Source organism: Patagioenas fasciata, chromosome 11 (assembly GCF_037038585.1).
Source record: "Patagioenas fasciata isolate bPatFas1 chromosome 11, bPatFas1.hap1, whole genome shotgun sequence".
Lineage (NCBI taxonomy): Eukaryota > Metazoa > Chordata > Aves > Columbiformes > Columbidae > Patagioenas > Patagioenas fasciata.
Genome location: NC_092530.1, coordinates 15,253,597 through 15,278,627, shown reverse-complemented (window position 1 = coordinate 15,278,627; position 25,031 = coordinate 15,253,597). Strand labels below are relative to the sequence as shown.

Below are 25,031 nucleotides of genomic sequence, written 5' to 3'. Positions count from 1 at the left end.
GCAGAAACAAGAAACACCGTGTTGCTAAAACTGCAAAGTACACCAGAACTAACATGGGCAAATGTGAGTTGTTTATGAAAAATGTGTTAGAAGTGCCATAGGGTGGAATTATCACTTAGAAAGATCTCGCTGCCACAGTTTAGAATAGCTTAAAGGTGATGGAAAATAAGGTTCTGCACTGCTCTCTGGAGATCATGTCTATTTTGTCTTAATTATTATAGTTCTGAATATTGCTAGTCTTTAATGTCATGTTGTGAAATCCGTCATGTGCTCAGCACTCCAGCCATACAGTACACATTTTTTTTTCCTCAAAACCCAACATCTTAATTTAGTTGGCTCACCATACGATTTACTTGACTTACAGATATGCCTGTGTGTCGGTATATATTTCCTCTTATGTCGTAATTTTCTTTTTCTTCTAAGAGGAAAAGTGCTGCTCATTTATAATATTTCTATACAACCTCTATGCTTCTATTGTCTGTATCTGTTTTCTTCCTACCTCTCTGATCTATCTAATTACATGGTATTCTTTCCAAGATACAAAACCATTTCATGTGAAGTTGAGTTATTGACTTGCTCCAGAATTTCTGAACAGCTTGGTCTTTAATTATGCTCTGGATTGTTGTGGTACAGCAGTCACTATCACTTCTTAGCGATATTTCTTTGCATGGTTGGTTCAGGTCATTAATCAGTGGAGATCAAGTTCTAGATCCTGATTTTTCCCCTGCCCCTCCAATGATATTTTTTTTCTGATAGGCTCTGTATCAGCGAAGCAAATGGAAAGAAGTTAAAAAGTGTTCCAAAACTCTAAGGTGGAAAGGCATATTCTAAGAGAAGTTCTAACTGCGGTGAATGTTGGTGTGTGAACAGGTGGAGAACCTTCACTGGTTTAAGTAACTCCTTTGTGTGTGGCAGATATCTTCCAGCTCAGATGGCCAGTGATGACAGTGGGACTGAGATCACCGACTGGTTCATTGTCTCTGGCTGAACCCAGTTGTGATGACAAATGCTTAATATCAAATGAATTCTTCTCCACTACCATAGAGAAATAAAAAAGGGGAGGTGACTACAACTTACTTCTTGCAGGCAGGAGGGAAGCCCTCAGAAAAGTTGGAGGAGTCAAAGGATTGGTCTGTTGTGAAGGATAGTTAGAGGAGACAGCAAATCAATTTACTGAAGTGAGAAGTTTGTGGGAGGGTCTGCTGGGGCTTGTGGCTAGGGAGGACTAAGTTAAATGATGGCCCAAAGGAAAAGGATGGAGATAAAGGTGTACATTTCTGAAATGAAAGGAAGGAATGCAGAATTAAATGCAGATCTCAAAGCAGCAAATAACCTACTCTTGTACTTGGGAATTTATGATAGAGGTAAATTAAAGAAGCCAATTGTGGGCAGGAAATTGCTTGAAGAAATTTTATAAACTAGAAATAGCTTCATAAGGACTGTGAAAGAAAGAGAAGGGAAAAAAAAAAAAAACACAAAATCCTCAAAACTATTCCCAATATGTTTCTGGGAGAGAAATGTAACATTTTTTAAAAAGTGAATTGGGTTTCTGGTTGAGATACAATATTAAACTTTTGTGAAGAGATGACTGTGTAAGACTTGAGCTGTGTAATTTCCTTTATAGTCATTTTAGCCTTTTATGATAAGATTCTTCTGCACTATTTTTTGCTGAAACAAACTGGTTTGCCTAAAATAATTGGTGATATCGTATGCTACAGTAGCATATTTCTCTAAAGTAAGAGGTCAATGTGGGAAAAACTTGTAAATAGAGAAGTATAAAAATCATTGCCCCAGTGGATGTTTTTCTACAGATCTTATGATTTTTGTAATAGTTCATGCATTTATGGATATAATCTGAAGGGAAGTTTAAATATTAATTCTATATTATTGGTATTTCACCTAATGAAGAGTGATTCCAGATTCTCTGTGTGATGAGTTGGGTAATAAGGGAGGGGCACGTAACTTGAATATTATTGTGATTCATTGATGTGTTAAGAATAGAAGTATAATATGTCATGATGCTTTGCTATTTTCGATTTATTGCTCTTGGCCTTTCTGAGATTGTTTAAACAGAGTGTAAAAATTTGCTGATGTAACAGTTCTTTAAAAATTTCCATGAAACAGGAGATGCAAGATTATGTAAAATTCCTCACTCACAGGATTCAGGACAGCGCAGGATTAGGTCTGTTGTCTTAACGTTTATATATATCATACATTTAACACAGAAAATAGTTTTACAGGTTTTATTTGATCGTCAGCTTTCCAGAATTCTTCTTCCGTCCCTGTTGATGTATCTTTTGTCCGATATTAACCGTGCGACACATACTCATTTAGCTACCTGTCAAAAGCAGCTGGTTTTGAGGGAACTCTTTTGTGTCATTTTCTTTGTATGTCATTTACCATTTTTTAAAAATTATTTCAGCTGTGTTTTTTATATTTGCAGTGGTTTTCTTGGAATAATCAGTGTATGTCTACAAAGGAGAACAAATGTCTTTTTTATTTCCTGTTTCAAAAGGTTTATCTTTCTGGGCTTCTAAATTAATATCTTAATCAGCCCTGTGTCTTAGTACTCAGTGACTGAGCAACAGTGACATTTTTGTTCTCATTTTAGTTTTTATTCCAACTCTGTTTGCTAAGGAAGCAGGACAGAATGATTGTTTTAGGATGTTGTCAGAATAGGGGCTGGCCGATACAATTCTTGCTGAGTGTACTTGTGTCAGATACGCTGCTGCCTCAGAACTGAACCTGGACATTTTAAAGGACTTAAAGTTTCTGATGTTTGCTTTTGAGTTGCGCTTCACTAATACTGAACAGCCGTGTATGTGCTCGACTAGCTAGAGGAGGAAGGAAAGAGGAGCTGGTATGTTTGTATAACCAGCCTACCTGTACTGCCTGTGATTGCCTAGAAAATTCCATTTGCTTCAGTCAATAAGTTTTGGGTGGCCTCTTGCTTCTTTCCAACTGCTCCCTTTGAGATAAGTCTGGAATTGTAAAGAAAAGAAAAATATTATTTTTTACCTTTGAATGCTGAGGCTTTATACGTGTATAGGTAGATCATAACAACTTTACATTCTTGTAATAATGCTGTTTTATCTTTTTGTTACAACAGGACTGAGAAGAATATTTAAGTTATTGTGGGACAAAGTGTTTTCCATTACCCTCATTCACAAATAGATAATTAAAAAAAAAATCTTTACTTTCACTTGTTGATAAAATTTCAATTCATACAAAATATTAACCTATACTGGCATTTTGAAAAACAAATAAACTGTAAAAATTAAGAATACTGATCCAGGATCTTCTCTGTTAATTTGTGGGGATTTTGTTTGTAGTGAGCCTTGGACTAATATTTCTCCTGTAAAAGTTGTGGTCAGTTCAGATCTTTCATTTCAATACTAGTTCATAGGTTGTAGGTATTGAAATAATAAAGAACATAATCTGAAAAGATCGAAGGGCCAATGTCATGTAACTTGTGGGAGTATTTCATGTTCCTTAAGATTTTGAATTTGCACCAGGAAGTTTAGTGCAATAGTCCTGAGATAACAGAATGATGGTTTTTTATGTAATACAAAAATCATAGATGTTAGAGGATTAAAAGACTTGCATAACCCTTTAGAAAACTATTGAAATCTTTATAAGTAAAGTTGTTCCCTGTCTATTGCATATGGACAAAATAACACACTTTATAATAATTAATGAAAGTGGCTACTGTGCGTGATTTCACTGCCATACGTTATTTCACAGAAAGTGTGGTTAATCTATGACAAGTAGCAATTCAGTGTAAATAGTTTAGAAATCCAGTGATGGCCATTTTCTGTGGTTTTCTCATTGTTTTTCACATGCTCCAAACATTTATTTGCAAATCTCTTATGTTAAGTGAGTTGTGCAATCCCCCAACTTCCATCAGAATGACGCTTTAATGATTTTTATCTCATTAACTATTTCTAAAAGCTCCAATTATTCCTGGAATACATCAGCTGGAAAAATTAAAGCAATTTCTCCTAATAAGCAAACTGCCATTTTCTTTAGCACGTGTAAGAGCTCTGTGCGCAAAATAGTAGGTCCTTTCATATTGTTTTCTTTCAGCCACTACAAAAAAGGGTGTTTTAAGGTGATTTTTGTTTTTACAAGTTCATATCTGTGACCTTACCTATCTGAAAGCAGAATATCTAGCTTTTACACTGTTTTTATAACAACATGTAGAGTTTTGCTGGGAAAATTGAATTCTAAATCTTGCAAAGCTTCCTGTATTTGTCTGTAAGCTGTCTCAAAGTCTCTGCTATTACGTCGTCACTATTTTTGGTGTTTGAACTAGGCAGAATTTAACTGAATCGGGTATATGTACATCTTATTATGTTTGGGATTCAACATTCAAAATAATTTACTGACATTTTTGCTGAAATTCAAAGAGTTTCATGTTAATCTGCTTAGGGCCGGAGCTCGTAACTGAGGCATCAGATCACCTCGCTCCTTCCCTCAGGTGTCATGTGTCCTGTATCAGTAACGTCCTGCTCGGAAGTTAGTTGTGGAAAAAGAATTATTTGCAGTAATTTAGAAGAAAAGCTTGACTTTGACAGTGCCTTGCTTAATAAGAGTATCCTCTACAATATAACAGAGTCTGTTCTGTAAAAATGCATAACTAAAACCACATACATTTTCATGCAGCACATCTGCAATATTTGAATTCTGGAGTCGCTCTGGAAATGGAAGAGCGAGAAAGGGTGTGTGTGAATATACATCTGTTTGAAAGGTGTCTTCCAAATGCTAATCTTCTGTATGATGAAATCTACTTCCAGTGTTCTGATGTGTTATTTTATGACAGTAGTTTTCTTCCCAGTCTTATCAAAGGGCATTTTGTCTCTCAGCTTTAGGAATAAAGAATATCTGTTGCTTTAAAAATTGCTTTTTGTGTGACTCTGCTCTTTAGTTTGCCATTTTTAAATGAGGAAAATGATGCTTCTGCAGGAATGATACTAATACCAGTTCATTATTGTTTTTATAAAATAGGTAGATTCTGCTTGAAAGGTTTTCCATTGCAGGCATTATTAGCAGAAGTGGACCAGTATAAACTAATTTGTGTATATATGGTGATTTGATTTTTTCTCTTTGCCCTGCCCTGCCCCAAGGGGGAGAAACAGTCTCTCATTCAGTAATTCACGAATACCAGAAAATAAACTAGAAAACATAGGAAGTGTTAGGAAATATATTCAAGAAACACTGTGTATCAGGATTAAAATAAGCTTTAAGACAGAAGATGAGAATGCCCTTGGACTTAAGTACAATACAGTTGATAGAAGACAGTCAGAAACTGATTTATCTTAAGTGAAGACACCTCACAGGATTAAGTTTAGACATCCTTAACACCACTGTAACATCCGCTTGTCAATGTTCTTCAGTACTTCAGAAATACTTCTTCCTTGCCCATTGTTTAAAAGATGTGGATCTGCCCAGATCCCCTTGCATTCCTAATTCTCACCTCATTTATCAAACCTATGGAGAGCATGGAGTTTATTTCTTCTTGTGTTCATTATTTTACTTCATCTAACTGTCTTTGGTTACAATAGCAATAATATTTTGCAGTAACGTGGGCTTCAGCACAGGCTGTGGGATCCCTGAGGGTCACTAATCTGTGCCCATTCACGTGCTGCTGCCGCCCTGTTGTTGCCACACTTGCTGTTGGGTCCAACAGGAGTAAATGGACTCGGCCTCCGCTGCACACTTGTGCTCCAAGCATATTTCTGATCACAGGATGGATGTAAAATAACAGATGCACCGGAGGTAATACCTGTATTAAGTACTTCAGTTTTAAAGCCATTCCAGTATCTGGGCTGAGGAATCTTGTGATGATGTCTAGAAAATCACAAGTGCATATCTGTCTTATGATAACTTCCTTCTATTTGTTTGTTGGGTCCATCACTTGTATATATATATATATATATAATAAAACACGCACCCCCTCCAGACAAACAAAAAACCCTCTGATCAAGCCTCCCAACTTAAGCAAAAAAAGAAACCACCTCAAAAAAACCCAACTCAAAAGCCACTAAGAATCCTTCTGAGCCTGCCTGATTTGCACTTCCGCCACCAGGCCCCAAGCACCCAAGATGGGGTTGATATAACACAGTACTAGGGGAAGTGTGGTGGGACTTTGTGGACATCTATGGATAGCAGTGTTCTCATGGGAACAAGTAAATAAGTATTTTCATATTGTTTTCTTGATGGAAAGCTGACATACATGGTTATCCAAGGAAAGGGAAGAGGCTGCAGGGAGGCAGATAAGCATCAGTTTCTTTTGGTTAACAAGAATGCAATATGACTTTAAATGGATTTTGCAGTAATACTGAGATTTCAGACTCTGTCCACAGGTAAAGTAACAAATGACAGGAAAATGTGATAATTTATCTCTATGCTTATAAAAGCACTGTGTATTTATTTTTCACAAGTTGTGCTGATGTAGCCCACAGACATTCTTGGTCTAAGTGTGGTGATGGATCTTCCTTGCACAGACCTGCTGGAGAGTAGATGGAGCTGCTCTTGCCTGTCACCCTGGGTGACTCCTACGTGTGCTTCCCTGTTCCTCCCTGTTTTACCAGTAACACTGTTTCTCATTCAATCTGAATTCCATGCCATGGGTTCGGACACATGCTGAATAATTTACCTAGAAACTTGATTAAAAAAAAAAAAAGTTATTACCAAACATGCATCTTTATCTCTTGAGGGATTATTTATGGTACAAGTGCCTGTTCTGGACATACTTTTGCTGTCTGAAGAACAATCTGACATTTTATTTTACTTTATAAACTAAAAACTACAATATTCATGAGAGAAATCAAACATATTCTATAAGACAAATAGTCACAGCTGGGGATAAGGAATATAAATAGGATGACATCAAATGAAAAGAGCTGATGATCCAACAAGGCTTCTATAGATCATGTTGTCTCTAATGTCAAGAGAATTGCAGATTAGTCTTGCTGCTCTTTATGAGTAAGCCTATTTATCAACTTTCTGGAAAAATCTAATTTAAGGTGGCACATTTTCCTTAGTTCTGCCACACTTCAAAGCTTAAAGTTTAGGGGTTTGTCAGCCATTCTCTCCTGGTGATAATTGGCGTGTGAGATTCCTGTTCAGGCCTTTCTCCACCAGCCAGGTCCAGGCTGCTCCTGGCCGACTCCGATAATGGAATTTTAGTTTGCTTGATTAGTATAGTAAAAAAACTAGGAAGCTTTAGCTTTTAGCACCTTTATCCAATTCAGACTTAATGTTCACAGAGAAAGAGCAATTTAAATTGCAAATGCTCATTATAAGAAGCTGGATTTCTATCAAGTAGAACTTAGTCACACCATAGAGAAAGAAGATGACAAGCCCTACAAAAAAAACCCATTTGGACAAGGTAGGTACTGGCAGAGGCTATGCTGTTTTTCCTGAATAATCTACGAAAAGTGAAACTATTTTTATGAAGGGATATAACAAGAAATGTGAATTTTAACAGCTTCAGAGAAAATATGCAGTTATATAAAAATCATAGTTTTGCTACCATGTATTACATTTTTAACGTGATGCTTTATGTCTGAGTCACAAAACGGATTGGTGTACATTTATATTCATTCTGTAAAACTAAGTAGATCTCAGGTAACTAAAACAAGTTGTTTGATACTATGTTTTTTTTTTTTTTTTTACCCCTTTCAATTGATGTAAGAATACCTTAGCATATAATGTCACATTAGTTTTATATATGTAAATACTTTCAAGTCAGAACATGTACTGTGAGCATATTTTATCAGCTATTACCACCAAGATTTTTACATATACGAACTAAAAAAAGTTCTGTGTTTATAAAAAGTTCAAGTAATTTTGCTCCTTTAGCATGATCTGAATTTGCAGGAACACTTTTGTTCTTAGAAGGAATTTAACTATGCATTGATTAAGAAATTTTTGTTATTTCCGAAATTTGGGAAGCTCATTGCAGTATGATGCCAAAGATGCATAACATAAAGCAGAAGTGAACCACGGTATCTGATTGTTACTTAAATGTAATAAAATCAGTTGAACAAAGAAGTCTGGAATAGCATATTCCTATAGATAGGCATTTTCTCAGGCGTTCCAAAATGCTGATGTTCTTATAGAGAGCTTTAGGATAAATCCGTATAATTCCTGTGCATGACATTTTGAAAAGACCAGAGCTGTGAATATCACACCTGATTGCTTTTAAGTCAAAAGCTTTCATGTGCAGGAAATAATGTTTCAATTAAAAAGAGAGAGAAGGGGGAGGTCATTTGACATTACTATATTGCATTCAAAATCCGGCACAGAAAAAGAAAATTAGAGCAAATTCAATAGGCTGCTGACTTAAAGCTGAACAGACTTAAATGTTTGTATCACCTGTTCAGGAGGTTGGTGGGTCACAAGTTTAATATCAAATTACTGTATCAAGTCTCAGAACTGGGTGATCTCGTTCTCTTTTATTTTTGGAAATTTCTTTTTGAAAATTTGAAAATTTATTTTTGAAAATTTTTGTTGCTGGTTACCAACCACTTGGTTTTATTCTCCATTGTTCCACCTTCAACTTTGTCATCATTTAGTGTCTGAAGCCTCTAAATTCCCTCTACTGTAATTTCAACTGTGAAGGTACTGTGTAAGATTACAAATACTGACAGCAGGTGGAAAGGATTTCTGCTCCTTCCTATACTGACTTTGTGCTTTTCCGTGTGAACTGTGTTTAATTTACAATTAGAAGTGTGTATATATATATATATGCGCACTTGGAAGATTAGTGAGCATTTTAATTTTTAAACCCACATACAGTATCTGTCATTTCACTGGCACTTCAGAGGAAATACTTTCTCCTTCCATAAAACCAACAGGATGCATTTACCCTAAAATTACCCATGAAATAGATACTTTTTCCAGTAACGTTTGGAATAATTTATCCCAAAGAACATCTCCTTTCCCACACAATGTTTGAATCCTGAAATACAGATTTGGGTTTTGCTTATTCTTGGGTTTCTTTACAGAACCATTACAAGAAAAAAAAATGCCATGTGAAGATGTACCATGTATGTACGGATTTGCTGGCTGTATAAAAAGCATTGTTCTTCTGTGGATGACCTCCTTGCACAGAATGATAGTTTTATCCTTCTCTGCATCATTATGTTTGCTGTACAAAAATCCTGCTGTGCTACATCATAATAACATGTAATCTTCTTGCTCAGTTTAGCTGAGATTTAAGGAGCTGCTGTTCATGGAAGCAGTTTTCTAAAGTCTGATCTATAATTTACCAGAATCAACCAGGCAAAAGAGCAAGAGGCTTTATAAGAGGGATACAGCCCTTAAAACTCTTAAATGAAGATTAGTTTAAAGTTTTACAATCCGGTACAGAACCATCTGGCAAATCTCATGTCAGGCTTTGTTAAACCTCTGAGCTTTCCTAGTATGCGGTCGTCATTCAACCCCCATCCCACCTTTATCTTCCATTCCTCTGTCTCCTGCCAGACACCCCCTTTACTCATAGATACATTGGAACAAAAGAAGGAAATAAGTAAGTGGAAGGCTGATTTTTCCACAGGAATAGTATAACAGCTGTAAATGATGGAGGCTGCGGGTGTGCTGCACCTCTGGAAATCATGCCCTTATAATTGCTGTCTGGCTGTATATGCACTAGGTGATTTATTGCATCTTTGAAGAGGTAATTGCAAGATAAAAGCTGCCTGTTGGCAGAACCATTAGAGACTTGCTGGGTTAAATTGTGGCTTTTGAGGCCAAGGAATCACTGGGAGGATATATAGTAACATCACAAGGCATTTTGATACTTCCAGAAATGGAACCGCAGTTGTTACAGCCAAAACAGTGTCAGCTGGTGCGGTCATGTCAGCGGTGATGCCAGGTTGCTGGTTGGTGTGGAGAGCCAATTGTTCCCGTCGTTCCTAAATCACATTTCAGGGCTCTAGACTGTGGGTTCCTCGATGATAACTCCACAAAGAGGTTTTTATCTGTGAGTTCTAAATTGTGTTTTTGTGCTTTGCCAAAAGGCTGCTCTAATGTGTTTCTCAAACACAAAACAAAACCCCTCCCATATGAATCCTCACATCTTGACTTCAGCTGTCCTGTGACTTTCCCATGTACTTCTGTGTCACACAGATTCATTTTCATATTTATATAAAGCCTGGAAATGTAGAAGAAAATAATTTGTTCTACCAATCTGTTACATACAATTATACTTTCTTCACTTAAATTAACCCTTCTGTTCACCTTTCACGTGAAGGGTCTTAGGAGGCTGAAGGAGAGGACTGCAGGTATCCAATTAGCTGGAATCAACTTCCAGGCAAGGAGACATTGTTAATGGAGATAATCTCCTTCTCAGGCTTACAGCATTTCTCTGTCTCAGTGTGATAATGAAGATGTTCTGCCTGGACGGTGAAATTAGTATACATGATGTCCTGATTATAATGTGGGACAGAAAAATACTAAAGTCTGCAGCTCCTGTTTTAAAATGTAGCTTTTGGCTGTGTAATTTAAACATAACTAGAAAAGACATATTTTGCCCCAAATAAATATATGCAATCCCAACCAAACTTCGATAATGTAACATAGCTAATACACTACTTACAAAACATCTTTTGCTGTTTGTTTCCTAAATCTCACTTCAAGCAATATAGGATTTCAGCTTGAAAGACAGTTTCGTAACGCACTTTTTGTTTTCCTTTCCTGTAAAGTGCAGGAGTGGAACACTTTGAGTCAAACAATCTTAATGCTGCCATAGCAATTTTGTAAGGCACCAGAGAAAAATGCTTTGTATTATCTTTGAGTTTCAGTCTGCTTTTGCCTCTCACAGCAATCAATAACCATTAGAATTATCGGTGGTAGTATCTGTCTAGATAATTTTAGGGCTTTTCCAGCGATCAAAATGCATAAACCAAAATTGTCATGTTGTAACTTTTTCTTTCCTTTTTAACTATAATAAAATCCAGATTTGCTTTGAAGAAAGGTAAAAAAATAACCTGTCAGTAGGGCAGTGGAATGAAAATGAGGTGACTCCTAGCTAACAGATCCAGTGTCCACCTCCCCGAGCTGTGCAGGGGACTGGTGTGACAGGATCCCAGACAGAACGAGCCAGACTAGGACCTCAGGGCAGAGAGAGAAAGGGACTGAGTCTGCTGGAGAAAATAGGTTTGGCAAATTAGCAGCATCTCGTTATGGATCAGCTTGAGCTGTCCAGACCCCAGGAGCCGAGCAGTGCAGGGGAGGATGCTGGCAGAAGGGCCATCTCCTGGCACGAGCAGTTGTTGTAAGATTAGTTTGAACTATCTCAGGTGCACAAGGAATTTCCTCCTCATATTTCAGAGTAGAGACCACCAGTGTGCCATCTTAAAGATAAAAATGAAGTCTGACTTGACATGATGACTTCCGTAGCCTTTAAAATATATTTTAGAATTTATTTTCTCTGTTAGATTTTGGAAGACTGGATTTTACCTGTCAAGCTGCCATAAGTAATTATATGTTTGCTGACTTACTGTTCCTAACAAACAAGAGGAAACACTAATGATGAAGTTCATCTTTTCTTAAAATAAAGATTTAATAACTACTTTGATTAAATATTAAAGCTTTCTTTTGCTATTACAACTAGACAGAAAATTCCAAATATCAGCGAATTATTTCATGCACAGTCTTTTTACTACCTGGCCATTGTGCTTGACTTCATTGATTGCTAACATAATTGATCAGGGTAATTTCTAGGTAGTCAGGTGGAAGACTGATGTGACTGGCTGTATGATGATTCAGCAAATGAAACTTCTTTCATGCTGTCTCACTGAAACTACCTGAAAATTGAACTTTCTGTGGATAAATGGGATTGCCTGGCCTTGGGGAACAGTTGACAGGAGTAGTGCGCTTCCCACTGGGCAAAAGGGATTACCGAGATAACGGGAACTTTCACAGCCAGCAAGAACTTCTGTGGTTTCCTGACAGGGTGTCAGGTAATGATATAGAGCAAAATGAGTCTCACTAAACTCAGGTGGAGGGGACGATCTCGAGAAGGTGTTGGATGAATTGTAGGACGTGAATCAGTTGTCTGGATGGGCCCCATGCTTGTGGAACGGTAGTTGGCGGTAACGGGTGGTTCATCAAACGTGAGAAGAACCCAATTTATTCCACGAGTCAAAGGTGCCTGCTAGAGAAACTGTAATCTGTGCATGTACAAGAGCTAAGGGAGCTTTAATGGCAGTGCTGAAACCATAATGTAATATCCAGGTTGAAATAATTCCATCTTTATCTCATTATGAGTACAATTTTCTTCCATGTGTGAAACTCAAATGTCAAATTGAGGAAGTAGAGGGAACATAAACAAAAGACTGTGGGCATATTATATTGTTTCTTTAGAGGAATTACAGAAGGCTGTAGGAAGATGCTCCAAGCAAAATTGGGGGATAAAGGCTTCCAAAAACTTCCCACTTTTAGTAAGAGCTTCTTTATCTGTGTTGGAAGAAAGAAGCTCTCAGGAGGTTTGTCTGTCATTACCACATTCTTCTTGTTTAGAAAAGAGAAAAAAGAACTTGTGAATAAGTGCTGCTTATGCAATCCATTAAGAATGTGTGTGTATCTCAGTGAAGGATAAGTGGGGAACTTGTGGCCTGGAAGCACAATTGCTGCAGTAGCAGGTAGCTCAGAACAGGCTTTCGCACACTTTCAGTTTTACAGCCTGCTGAGTTGGAAGCTGCAGCAGAAGAGCTGTTGATTAGTGGTACAAATACTGGTTTGTGGTAAGACATCTCGTGTAGTCACAGCTCACGTACATGATGCTTTGTGTCTTTATTTATCTATTTATTTGTTTGTTTGTTTGTTTATTTATTATACTGCAAAGCAGCAATGGAAATACATTTCTAGGTCCTCCGTGGCAAGCTAGGTCGGTGGTGTGTGTTAGGGCCTTTAATTCCTAGAGCTCAATCCTTTTAGCTCTGAAACAGTTTTGTAAAAACAGAATGAGAGCTAGAAACATGTGCCCTGGGGCTGAAAGTAGCGCCTGCTCTTTTTTTCTGTTTTGTTTTTCCTTTCTTCCATGTATCCCAGGACACAGGCTCCTGGCTGACTAGAAGCTGCCCCAGAATCTGCTCCATTTTCACTAGTCTTCTTCTGTTTTGTCACTGTTTTCCAACACTTGCCTTTGGAAGGGTAAAAGGGTCTTTTTGGGTGCTGGGTAATGGAGACAGTAAGAAGTAAATGAAGAACACAAGGTGCTAGTCTATAAGAAATTCAGTGTTAAGAGCTGTTTGAGTCTACATTAAATTGTATCTAAAATCTAGAGCTTGAATTTCAAGTGCTGTTCATAGATTTGAAGCATTGTCTTACCTAAATGTACTTTTGCATCCCTTCTCTTCATATACTCATACACTTGCTTTTCCCCTTTTCTCTCTGCTCTAAAATATAACTGACTGGACAAATGTTGTCTAAAAAAACTGATGTGGAATTCCAAGGAAAAGCAGTTCTCAAGAAATAGCGTGACTTTTATTTTTTGTTCCTGGTAGGTTATCCCGTATGGAATTATTATGGTATCTTGGCACCACAATTGATATGTTTGACAGTTTTCATTATGTGTTTGGGTCTCTTTGATGCTTGATTATTACATTTAGAGAAAGATTATAAGGTAGAATACATTTGCTTTTGAACGTGTGAAAAACACAACCTTCCTTTTCCAGATGCATTCATTTTAACTTTGTTTAGCATTCACTAAAGCTGCGGTTATTTCTTTCTTCTTTTGAAATGCACTTATTGTTCTTTTTCAAGAATGAGTCATGTTCTGCTGCTAGTCCAAAATACAAAATAACAAAAATGGTAAAAATGATTGTCTGTAATCCGTTATTACAGGCAATCCAACCTGCCAAAACCAAATTGCCATTTAATAAGGTGTTGGTTTGGTTCGTGGTTTTTTTTTTTTTTTTTTTTTTTTTTTTTTTTTTTTAAAACGAGTCCTGTGAATGCTCCACGGTAACTGGAGTTGCCCACAAATTCCAAATTAAAAAACCAAAGTTTCCTTTTAACTGAGCAGACTTTACTAAATGTGACAGAAAATCCAATGGCTTCTCTTTCCCTCTCTTCGACAATCCTTGCAATCTCCATGGGTACTTAGATCACTCTGATGTGAGACCTGGATAAGATGCTATTTATATTATATATTGTCAAAAGCCTTATCCAAAGGTGGTAAGTTAGACGTATTTCAGGAAAAGGAAAATCCTGGCACTACTTCACTACTTAAATAGTGTATTTCAATAGTGTATTTCAGCAGAGGAACCTTTTTTTTTTTCTTTTTTTTTCGTGCAGGTCATTGTTCCCATTCTATGACAGAAAGAATTTAGGGGCAAAGAAAGTATGAGAGAGAGACTTGTCGGTATTTTAGCAGCAATGTGAAAAGTTCCTTCCCTGGGAAATTCACATGGAGAAAATGACAAGGAGCCAACATCCTATTCAGTGCTCAGTCCCAGAGCTCGTATTCATTAGTAGAGCAGAGCCATTACAGATATTAAGAAGTATTTGCAGGATGTTGCGGTAGTATTAAAAAACAACCAAACAAAAAAAACCACAAACAAATAAAACCCAAAACAAACAACAACAAAACCACAAACAAACAAACAAACAAAAAACCAAAACCAAAACAAACCCCAAAGTGTGAAGAGTCAGCAAGTCTAATTCTATGAAGACTACTTTAATAGTAGTGCTTTATTCTGAAGCATTCAAGGTAGTGAAAAGTTGGAAAGACAAGAAGCTGTTAACTGCTCAGTGTTGTGGTTCCAGCTCCAAAGAGCATTGAGGACATGCAAGGACTGCCATCTGAAAACATGGCTCCTCTGCTCAAATAATGAAGACTTTAAAAACTTTTTTCATAATATTTCTATTTAAGTTAGTTCCACTGCAGTCTATGTCCATTTTCAAGGTGTCCATTGAACAGAGCACAGCCTGGGGAGGAAACAGTAGACAAAGCAGAGTCAAATTCTCTCTGAAGTTCTGCCACTGAACCTTACTTTGTTGGCAAACTCTTTCATATTTTGTCTGAGGTTTTCATCTGTGCACACAGATGAAGATGTGTACTCTCATACCTTGCAAGTTAACTTAATTTTCATAGAGTTGCTTTATTTAGCTTCAAAAATGTCAGAATTACAGTCTACTCCAGATGTATGCAGTTGTGATACATCAATATGATTTTTGATTTTGTACATGTTTATTATCGCTTAAGGGAAATTAATGTTGAATGTTGATAAGAGTGCTCAAACATACAACTGATGCATACTTTTCTCTCTTTAAAGCACACAAAAGAAGTGGGAAGGCCACAAACTCCTTTGAAAGAGACAACCTTGGAGCCTTGGACTCAGCCACAGGTAGGCTGGAACAACTTTTCTGATAATGTGTTTTCTGTTAAGGTGGTTTCTTTAAGTCTTCATAGAATTATTCTGGGGATCTAAGAAAAGCTGCAACAGGTAGCTCTGTGGTTCTTGGCATCGTATGTCAAAATGATTTGCTTTGGTGTTTGGCTGCCCAGATTATTGGTAGTGGCCTTTTAGTTGAAGTCTCAGCTTTTTTCTAGGGGAGAAGTGCCAGCGTTATCTTGCCTTCTGTATGTGTTCCTTATGTGCTTACAAAACTTTGCAGAACTTCACAAAACAGAACTACTTTCTGAACGGTGTGTCAATAAACTGTGAGCATCTCCTAGCCTAGAAATGAAGTTTGTTATTTTGAAAAATGGACCTTTTATGTCATATGGATGTATCCAAAAATGAAGCAGTACTTAATCATGTAAAAAGAAAAAAAGAAGCATTTAACTTCCTTAACACAAAATGATTTGCATGTTTTGGCATTGCAGTTGTGTAGCTAATTATAAATTTCTTACATGCAGGAATTCAGAGCCATTTTTGCTATTTATTCCCTGTGTGACAGTGTACTGTACTGCACATTGCAATATGTGGCTTCAGAGGTCATGGGAGGGAAAGCAAGCCCAAAACCTGTTCATAGTGTAGGTGAAAATGGATGTTGCTGTTCCAAGGATCAGGATTGGGCCTGCAGGAGACAAGGTGCTGGGTAGAGATGAAGTAGGGAGCTGGAAAGAACAAGCTGGAGAGTCAGGCTACTTCTTCACATTCCCAGGGGAAGATACCTGCTGCTTCCTATGGATGTGGGGACACTTTTCCTTTGCAGCTTCCATATCTATAATTCCTATGGCACAGTGCCTTGTCCTGACAGCAACACCAGCCTCTGCTTTGCAGGGTTCACCTGTTGCTAAAGGCAGCAGTGAATCTATAGCTTAATGCTGAAGTTGAGAGTTTCCTGGCAAAGACAGAGAGAACCAGGCAGAGGTAGCAACCCCTGATCCATAATTACAGTCTGTCTCTAGTCTAAGTAGGCTCTGCCTCATATTTTCAGGCTGCAATCACTCTGCCCAAACAAATAGTCTCCTATTTAATCTCTAGTTTTTGCAAAATACATATATGAAATCCCATAACTTAGGCTCATTCTAGAGGCATGTTTAGTCCAAAAGCATGTGACAAACACAGCAGAGGAATTCAGAAGCAGAAACAAGAGGAAAAAACCACATCTCTGTTGCTACTGCTTCCCTTCTTCATGCTTGAGTGCATTTTTTTTATTAGTTGCAATGCTAACTGTGCAGGCCTTTGTGGTACAAGCTATACAGCTGACTAGAATATAGGAGCTCTTAAATGGTAAATTCTTTACTGTAGTCACAGATATATGATATTTATATTTGTGAACCTCTGCACACATAAAGAAGATGGTTATCTGCAAACATGCAAGCCTTGTATTGTAGCGAAATCCCTTAGCTGTTACTTTCCAAACCACAGAATCTTCCTTCTTTACTAAAGAAAAGGCTCTGAGGTGCAGCGTGTGCCCAGGCTGTTTCCAGGTACTGCGTGGCCAAACCTCCAAATGCCTCTGTCCAGGCAGCTGCTAATCACAACGGTTCAGCGTGCGTTGATCTGTGTCTGCAATCCATAATGTTTGTGTGCAGGGCCACAGGGGCTTGCTATGGTCTGTAGTTACTAATAGTAACTCCGTATGTGCAGTAACAAAACTGTTGAGGAAAGTGCTTTGTTCCAGCAGTTCCTGCTAATCAGGTAATGAATCATTGAGGGAGGGCTGAGAGGCTCCTCCTGCCTTGCCCATAGCTTGTGCTGAAGAACAGGCAGGTAGAAAGCTTGGAGTGAGGTCTAGGTTTCTGTTTGTTGGCACAGAAGAGAGAATTTTGGCTCTGGAGTTGTGAGAGGAGGAGTCGAAGCAGCTTGATGCTGTGATCATCATTTAGGGGAGCCCTGGTGCCTGGACGTGGGTGACAGCACTGAGCTTCTGCAAGGGGTGGCTGCTGTGGCTGCTGCCAGCAGCGGTGCCAAAGCCACATTCTGTGGCACTGGGGCCATGCTGCTGGGAACCGCTGTTCTTCCCGAGTAGGCAGACTGTCACCATGTTATCTGATCACTTCTGAAAGCTACCTTTGTCACTGTTTTATTTGGTAACTACACGGATTAAAGCATGTGAAACGTTTTTGTCATTGCTTTTCATTTTTGAAAAAAGAAATATCTACTCTTTTAAAAAAACACATACAAAGAAGCTAACACCAATATGCTTTCTTTACTTCATGGTAAGAAGAAATGTAATCAACAAAATAAAAAACTGCTGGAAGCATTATTGTAGAAGAAAATTAAATTAGTTGTTAATTCTTTCATGGATGCAATTCTGGCCCCTGCAAATCCCTCCTTAGATATTTTGAATAAAGTGAGTAAAAATTCATGGCATGGATAAAAGCTTTGTCTATTTTATGAGCAACAGGCAAATGATCCAAATGATGCTCATAAAGCAAATGGTTCCCAACTCTAAAAGGAGGAGGAATATATTTAAAAGCCACTAGAATGAACCATGAGTAAAACCAACTCCTGTTTACAAAAACATGTTGTTTACGTGAAAAAATTTTTAATCCCCCTCTCCCCACTAAAGGGAGGGAGTCTCTACTTTTGTCTATTTAATAATAACAATAAAAAATCATTACATTTTTCCGGGCTCCTTACTGCCATTTAGTGTTGAGAACTGCTGTGGGATGCGTTTTACCAACAGAGAGAATGAAATAGCCGAGAGCCCAGTTTCGGTGTGCGGGGCCAAGCAGTTAGTGAAGCAGAAAGTACCACATCTGGCCCCTCGCATCGGGAGGTGAAAAGCTGGTACCTATTAGCAGTTGGGCAATTTCACACAGAGAATATAGTTTGGGGGAAAGAAACAAGAAATGCTTCTTTTTGTGCAGAGGGAGGGAAGGCTTTATGGCTCCTCTTCTGTCGTGGCTCTTGGTTGCCTTATTTGTTCCAGGTTTCATCTTAGAACCACGCAGGTAGCTGAAAATTTTGAAACTGAGCTGTACAATTACACACAAAAAAAATACTGAACTCTAGTGCTGTGTCAGGCTCATTTCTTATTCTGTGGTTTGGTTGTCCTTGGTTTTCTGTTTGGTTGGCTGGTTGTGGGTTTTTTGTGTTGTTCGTGTTTTGTTGTTGTTGTTTTGGTTTGTGTTTTGTTTTGGTTTATTTTTGGCTAGGATTTAGTAAGTTCCTAGAGCAATATGACATTGCCAATGAGGGAATTATTTTTCATGGCCATGCCTTTTAACTTGCAATTTACTGTGTCTTTTTCTGTGAGCTCAATGAATGGAAACTTATGTTCCTGCCTGGAAAATAAAGTATGAGAGACTCATTCTGATAAATTCAGGACAAGACCTTTGCAGATAAGGAACTTGTGTGGTAGTAGTTGCCCAAATAGACATGTCGTTGGTTTACAAGCTTTATTTAAATGCTAAATAGCATGTATTTCTGTGGTTATGTTTTTTGCTGCTTTGCCTGATTAAATGTTTAGCTGATAAACCCTGTCAAGACTGTTTAGAGCTACTGCGGTTTAGATTACATATTTATAGCCTGTACTTTTATAGTCAGTTAGAAATATGATAATTTCAAATCAAACTAATCTGTAATTGTTTAAATTTTTGAAGTTGCTGACAGCATATGAAAATCTGAAATCTTTTTGTGGTAACAGCCTAAAATAATATTGATTACAATGATTCTGATGTGAAAAAAAAAAAAAATTGCTTTAGTCTTTCAAATTACTAGGAGGATAAATCAAAAAAGAGAAAATAAGGATTTACCAAAATAAGGAAAAGAACAACGGTTGAAGTTATGTAGCTTAAAACTGCAGTAGTGGCAAATAACAAGGCCAAATAGCACGGCAGATACAGCAGAACTCCACTCTTCAGTTGCATTGTATTTTCAAATTAAAACTGTTTATGTTTCTTGTGACTCTTCCATCGCTATCTGTTCTGTGTCTCTGTGAAATGCTGCTTGTAAGTGATTCCTAGAGGTGTTTGACAGGGTAAAATGTGAGAAGCTGATGTTATTAGTGCTGTAGCTTTTTATTTGTTTATTAATTGTAATAGCACCAGGTGCTCTTACTTAAGATAATGGCTATAAAGTCAGGGTACAGCTGCATGAATTTTCCTAGCCCAAATGTAGCATAATTACTTTAATGAACACATTATTTTCTCCCTTTTCCTCATGCTTTTCATCCTTCACTCTTTACCATGCCACTGGAAACCCAGACAGTGATGACTCTGAAGGCTTATATCTCCTAAAAGTACTCTGTGAGGTTTAAATATCCAAGGATTGAGATTTGGCAGACTCAGGTAGCACACACTTGTGTGTCTTACAGAGAAGCAACATCCAGCACCAACATGGCTTTATTACCACCCGGTGTAACAGGGCTGCGCTGCCCCAGCAGAGAGCATGACAAGCAGGAGCAATAAGATACAGAGCAAGTGCAACCATTTCTTTCTCAAAAGCAGAAGAGGAAAATAACTCAAATAACTTGTTTCCTCTTTTGCGTCTCTAGTTTTGTTTTCTCTTTGTGTGTGAAGCACAGTTCCTTTATTTATTTTTTTTTTTAAAGCAGAATTACTTTTTGTGGAAAGGCAAAAACACCAAGACTGAAATCTAATTACAAATGATAGAGTGTAGTATTTTTCTGCTCAGTTTTAAAAAATCACTTTATAATGTAGGAACAGTGGATAACAACATCACTAATCCAATATTTTAACAGTAAATACGTTTGATGATGGGAATTGCTACACTAATCTTATATCCCTCCACAGTATAGTTAAGAAATCCACAGGGGGTTTTACTAATCAGTTTTTGTAAAGTAAATCAAGTCATGTAATTCTCTTTGCTTCTAAATGCCCAGCAACTGCAGGCAGAACATGTGCAGTACTTTTTGTTCTTTTCATCATTTTTTTTACCCTAATCTGCAGCCGTGCTTTCTCCTTCAATATACAAGAATGAGCCTTCTGGACAGAAAAGCCTGCAAGCCCCCTCTGACTAAGGTTTGTCCTTAGGTGAGCTGGCAATTCACCTGCCCTGCTGGGAAAGGATGGAGCAAGTCCACCCCTGCATGTAGGTGAAGAGCAGCCAATAATAAATATGATTCAACCAAATTCATTGCTATACTTCTGATACGTATGATTTAAGCTACTTATTTTTGACCTTGGTTTTAGTGACCAGCAAGATATATTGCAATATGGCTTGTGCTTTCTTCTTGCTTTAAAAACTGTCCATCATAAAGTAGTTTCCTTTTTTAAATTATAAAGAGAATGTTTTAGATTAGGAAGAAATATTAACAGCTGTGGTTAAATATTTGAAGAGAAGCAACTAATAATAATTCTGTGCATATTTTGTTCCACAGTTCATGGGAGCTGAATTATTTCTCATGAAGTCCTGGTGTGCTCTGTTTACTTAGCTCACAGCTTCAGCCTTTAGGATTCAAAATCAGTGGAAGTTGGAATGAAAGTGAAGCTTTATTTCTGATTCAGTGTCTTTAGCTTGGACACAAACCAGTCACCTCAGTCTAGTTACATCCTGTTTATCTTTTGTATTTAGAATCTGTATGCTCAAAACATTCCCATTTTATTTGATGTCTTAGTAACTTTACATATTCCTCAATTATATTCTTATTTAATGGAACTCCAGTTGTAATCCTGAGTTCTAGCGCAAAAGCCTTGGTAAATTTTAAGAAATAAAAATAAAAATCCAGATCTGAGTAGAGGGTATGGGGATTCTAAATGCAATCAGAATTGTCCGCAGAAATATCTGAACTGGTTTTGAACATTCCAACCTTAGAAACTGCATTTTTGTCTCTTAAAATGGAGACCTCACAAACTAAAAGCTGACTGGAAGCAGGTAGTTGTTTTGGTCTGATTTGAGTGCAAGCCTGAATGAAATAGTACTTTATTATGAAACTTAAGAGAAAAATACAGTAATCTTTACACTTTGAAAATAGTGGATACCTTCATAAACATTTAATCTTGCCAGGAGCAGTACCTGGCTACCAAAAGGTACAAACCTGTCTTCTCACAGATAACAATACTATTTCATTTTAGCTTTCTACGTTATAACCTTTAAGGTATTCCTGACATTCCAGAAAAATGATGTATCCAGAAATCAGGGTACAGTTCTGGAAGGTAACTTAATGGAAAGGCAATTTACTAAGTGGAAATGGGCATTAACCATTTCCTGCCTAGCGAACATGTTCCTGGATTGTTCCAGTCAATATGGAATAGAAGAAAACCAAGATGCCATGTATAAACAGCATATCAGCCTGTATTAGGCCACTGGGAGTATTCAACTGGAAATTAAAAAAGCGAAGTTTAATTGCAAGGTGTTTGCAAATAAAAACAATGATAATTAAATAAAAACTTATTCTGCAGTAGAACAGGATTGCTGAGATAACCTAGCCAACTGGAAGAACTCTATTTTTGTTAATCTCAGAAGTTTTTGTTACATTTGACAGGCTGTATATATATATATATATATAAAATTACATATTTTTTCAAGATCAAGTTTTGCCATCGTATATGAGCATTGCAAGTTAGTGGGTGGTCTAGCTGAAAAGCCACTGAGAGAAAATAAGGAAAAAAAATCAGGATATCAGAGTTGTGAGCACTGAATTTACTATTGATTTCAGGAGGGGACACCATTGCAAAGGCAGAGAAAAATTTCATTTCATTTAATTCTATCTGTCTCTTTCCCAGTCGCATCATGGTTCTGTGATTACAACTCTCGATCTGAGCTAACCTACTGTTCTCTTATGAGTTAATTAAAATTAATGAGAACTCTAAAGACAGTTTCCATACAGTTTATTCAGTACTTTTTCAGGCGTTTGGCTGTTTGGAAGCAGAAAGCCATCCACTTTGGGACCTGTATCTCTGAGGACAGCCATGCACTTGCATGTTCATTTTTGTCAGATTGTTCCATGTATTTTCAGAACCCAAATGTCAAAGCTGCTGAGTGGAATATTGGATGACAGTAAAGGTTTCAAGTCCTTACTACCTTGAAATAGTTAAATCTTTTCTAAGTCATTCACCGAGACTTTGAAGAACATCTTCTCCCTTTTGTCCACTAGGACAGCAATGTTTTCTGCCTAATTTCTTTGCCTCACACTGTTAAATCTTTCTCTTCCTCTTGCTTCTGACATATTGGAGTTGTTATTACGGACTCAAACAGCGGTGTAAATGAGGAAAGAATTGGTAGCAGGAGTGGTGAGCTCAGCTGTAGAGCATCACCTGGAAATTCAGCCCAGTGTGCATGAAAACAGGTAACCCCAGAAAGCTCCTGGCAGTGCGTGTCCTACCGGAGCTGCCGGAGGAAGCTGAGCTGCCCAACGCAGGCAGGTGACTTATTCACCATTACCATCTGCTGAGCTGGAGGAGATGGGGTACGCAGTAGTGAAATATCAATGACATTGCTTAAAAAGGGGCGAATAGATAGCTGCTCCTTCATCCTGTGAGATACAGAAAGAGCTGTCAGTGTCTAAGTAAATCACCACAAACCTGCTTTCACAAAATATAAATAAGATCTTTGAGGTGCTCAGAACGTCTTTCGTCCCTACTCTTTTTCTTCTGCCCTCACCCCTGTTTGGTGAGAAAGTGGAGATGTCCTCATTATTTAGGAGAAAGCACAGAATAACAAAATCATTTAGTTGCACTGGACTGTAACTTGTTCTGAGCTGTGCTCGACATGTGTAAGTTTTAAACCAGAAAACATAAACAGGGTGTGATTCATGGAGGTGCCTGTTTTCTCCAGTGCCTGGTTCGCTGTCGGTCGCAGTTTGCAGTAGTGTCAAGTGGGAGCTCTGCACAGGCACAGAGCATCTTCTTCATTGCTGCAGCCGGTGGATGCGTTCATGTAGCTCAGAATAAGAGGAGTGGTGTGAAAAGCTTTTGGAAAGCCTGAACAGAACAAAACCTTTCTGGTGTTGTGTTTTAAACCTTAAAAATGGTACCAGCTTCAGCGGGGACCTTTGTGAAAACAGTAGGTGTATGAGGAAGAGCTTTTCAAAGTGTTGGGCTTTCAACTGACTCTTAAACCTCTGAGATTTTTCTTTTACACACTGCTTTTGGAAACTTTTAACCACTTCTTGTTGGTGGCTTTGTTTGGTGGCATGGGTGATTATTTTTTTGTTTAGTTGCTATAAACTTATACAATCTTTAATAAGAACATTATACCTTCCCTTCTGATGGAGACACAAATTTTATTTTCCCGGATGGCAAAGATAGACACTGCCATAAAGTCTTGTCACTGTGAATAACAGAAGGAGGCACTAGGTGCATCGTGTGAGCTCTTCACCTAGGGATTGTCCACACTGGCCATGATTCTGTAATGCTGAATATTTTACTGCTGATCATGATGGAAGAAGACTGAAGCCCAGTATTAGCTTTCAGGTAAGAGGGATTTATTCACATATGCTGTTAGGGTCCCTGGTGTACACTGATCAAACCATAGGTCATATCTCTTTAGTGTTGAAAATAGTTTTTCGACTGAATTTACTTAACTGAAATAAGGTATTTCACCCGTCCATTAAGTTATATGTTTATTGTCATGTATCTATAGTAGAGGTGGTGGCTCTGCGTTGATGTTGCAACCCTCTCAGTCAGTTGGTTTTCTTCAAAGACATTTTATGGACTGAATTTTTTTTCTGAAAATTATTGCATATAAAGCAGATACACTCCAACTTGGTGCCCGATGGCTGTACAGTAATGGGTATTATGTCTCCATTCAAAGCCCAACTGATATTAACACCAGCGTTCTCTCCATCTGCCTTTGTGAAAGAATCCAATAAACAAGAAGGCATATAGGAGATGGTTATCACATTATATTCAGCATTTTCAGTGTGTGTATTAATTATTGTGAGCAGTCAGGCACCCACTTGGTGTGGGTAAGAGCCGCTGTGTGGCCAGGAGTGCCTGTGTTGTAGCCTTTTGACCCAGGGCAGTTTGAAGATGGTCACTTCTCACTCCTCAGGCTGTGCCTTGTGGGCTCACTGGCAAGCAAAGCTGCAAGGTGCTTCTTGCGGGATTTTTATCAGTTATCTTCATCTAAAAGATACTACAAAATGGGAAAGGGATAAAACAAAGGCATTGTGGAGGTTTTATCTGTTCTGATAGCTTTTGATTGCTGATTCTGATGCTGAGCTGGAAGTGTCAGAATCCAGCCAGGCCACATGGCTCCTTCCCTGCACCTCCTGATCTGCATCCAAGTGTCTGTGCAGTGTGTAGGGAAGCAAGTGTGTCCTCACATAATTAGTTCAACAAATAAGACCTTCCTCCACATCTCTTCTTTCTGTGTCACATCTTCCCCATCTCATATTTCTGCAAAGCAGGAGCAGTTGCTGATTTTCAAGCCATATGATTCCGAGCCATTTTTGTCCATCTGACTGAGCTTGCTTCTGTCATCTTCCAGTAGCACAAGTTTTTGTAACAGTTGGAGACAAATTACAGGGGGTCTCAAAAAGATTGTGGCCTGGAATCAAATGCCACTGAAATGGTGCATCCAGCCTGCAGTCTGCCTGCTTGTGACTGAAGGACACAGATGAACAACACAGTGTACGTGCTAACTATGAAGATGCTTAAAATAGATTTGTATAATAGAGTATTTGCCTTATCTTAGAAATGAAAATATTTT

At 38.0% G+C, this 25,031-nt stretch overlaps 1 protein-coding gene across 3 annotated transcripts in view; it reads left to right on the top strand.

Moving 5' to 3' along the window:
• Positions 1-25,031, top strand: part of PCDH11X (protocadherin 11 X-linked) — a 463,105-nt gene that overhangs the window by 197,566 nt on the left and 240,508 nt on the right. For all 3 annotated transcript variants that reach the window (XM_065846264.2, XM_065846262.2, XM_071813476.1), the window contains one exon: positions 15,291-15,362. In XM_065846264.2, coding sequence (XP_065702336.1) covers positions 15,291-15,362 — 72 coding nt within the window. The remainder of the gene's footprint in view (positions 1-15,290; positions 15,363-25,031) is intronic.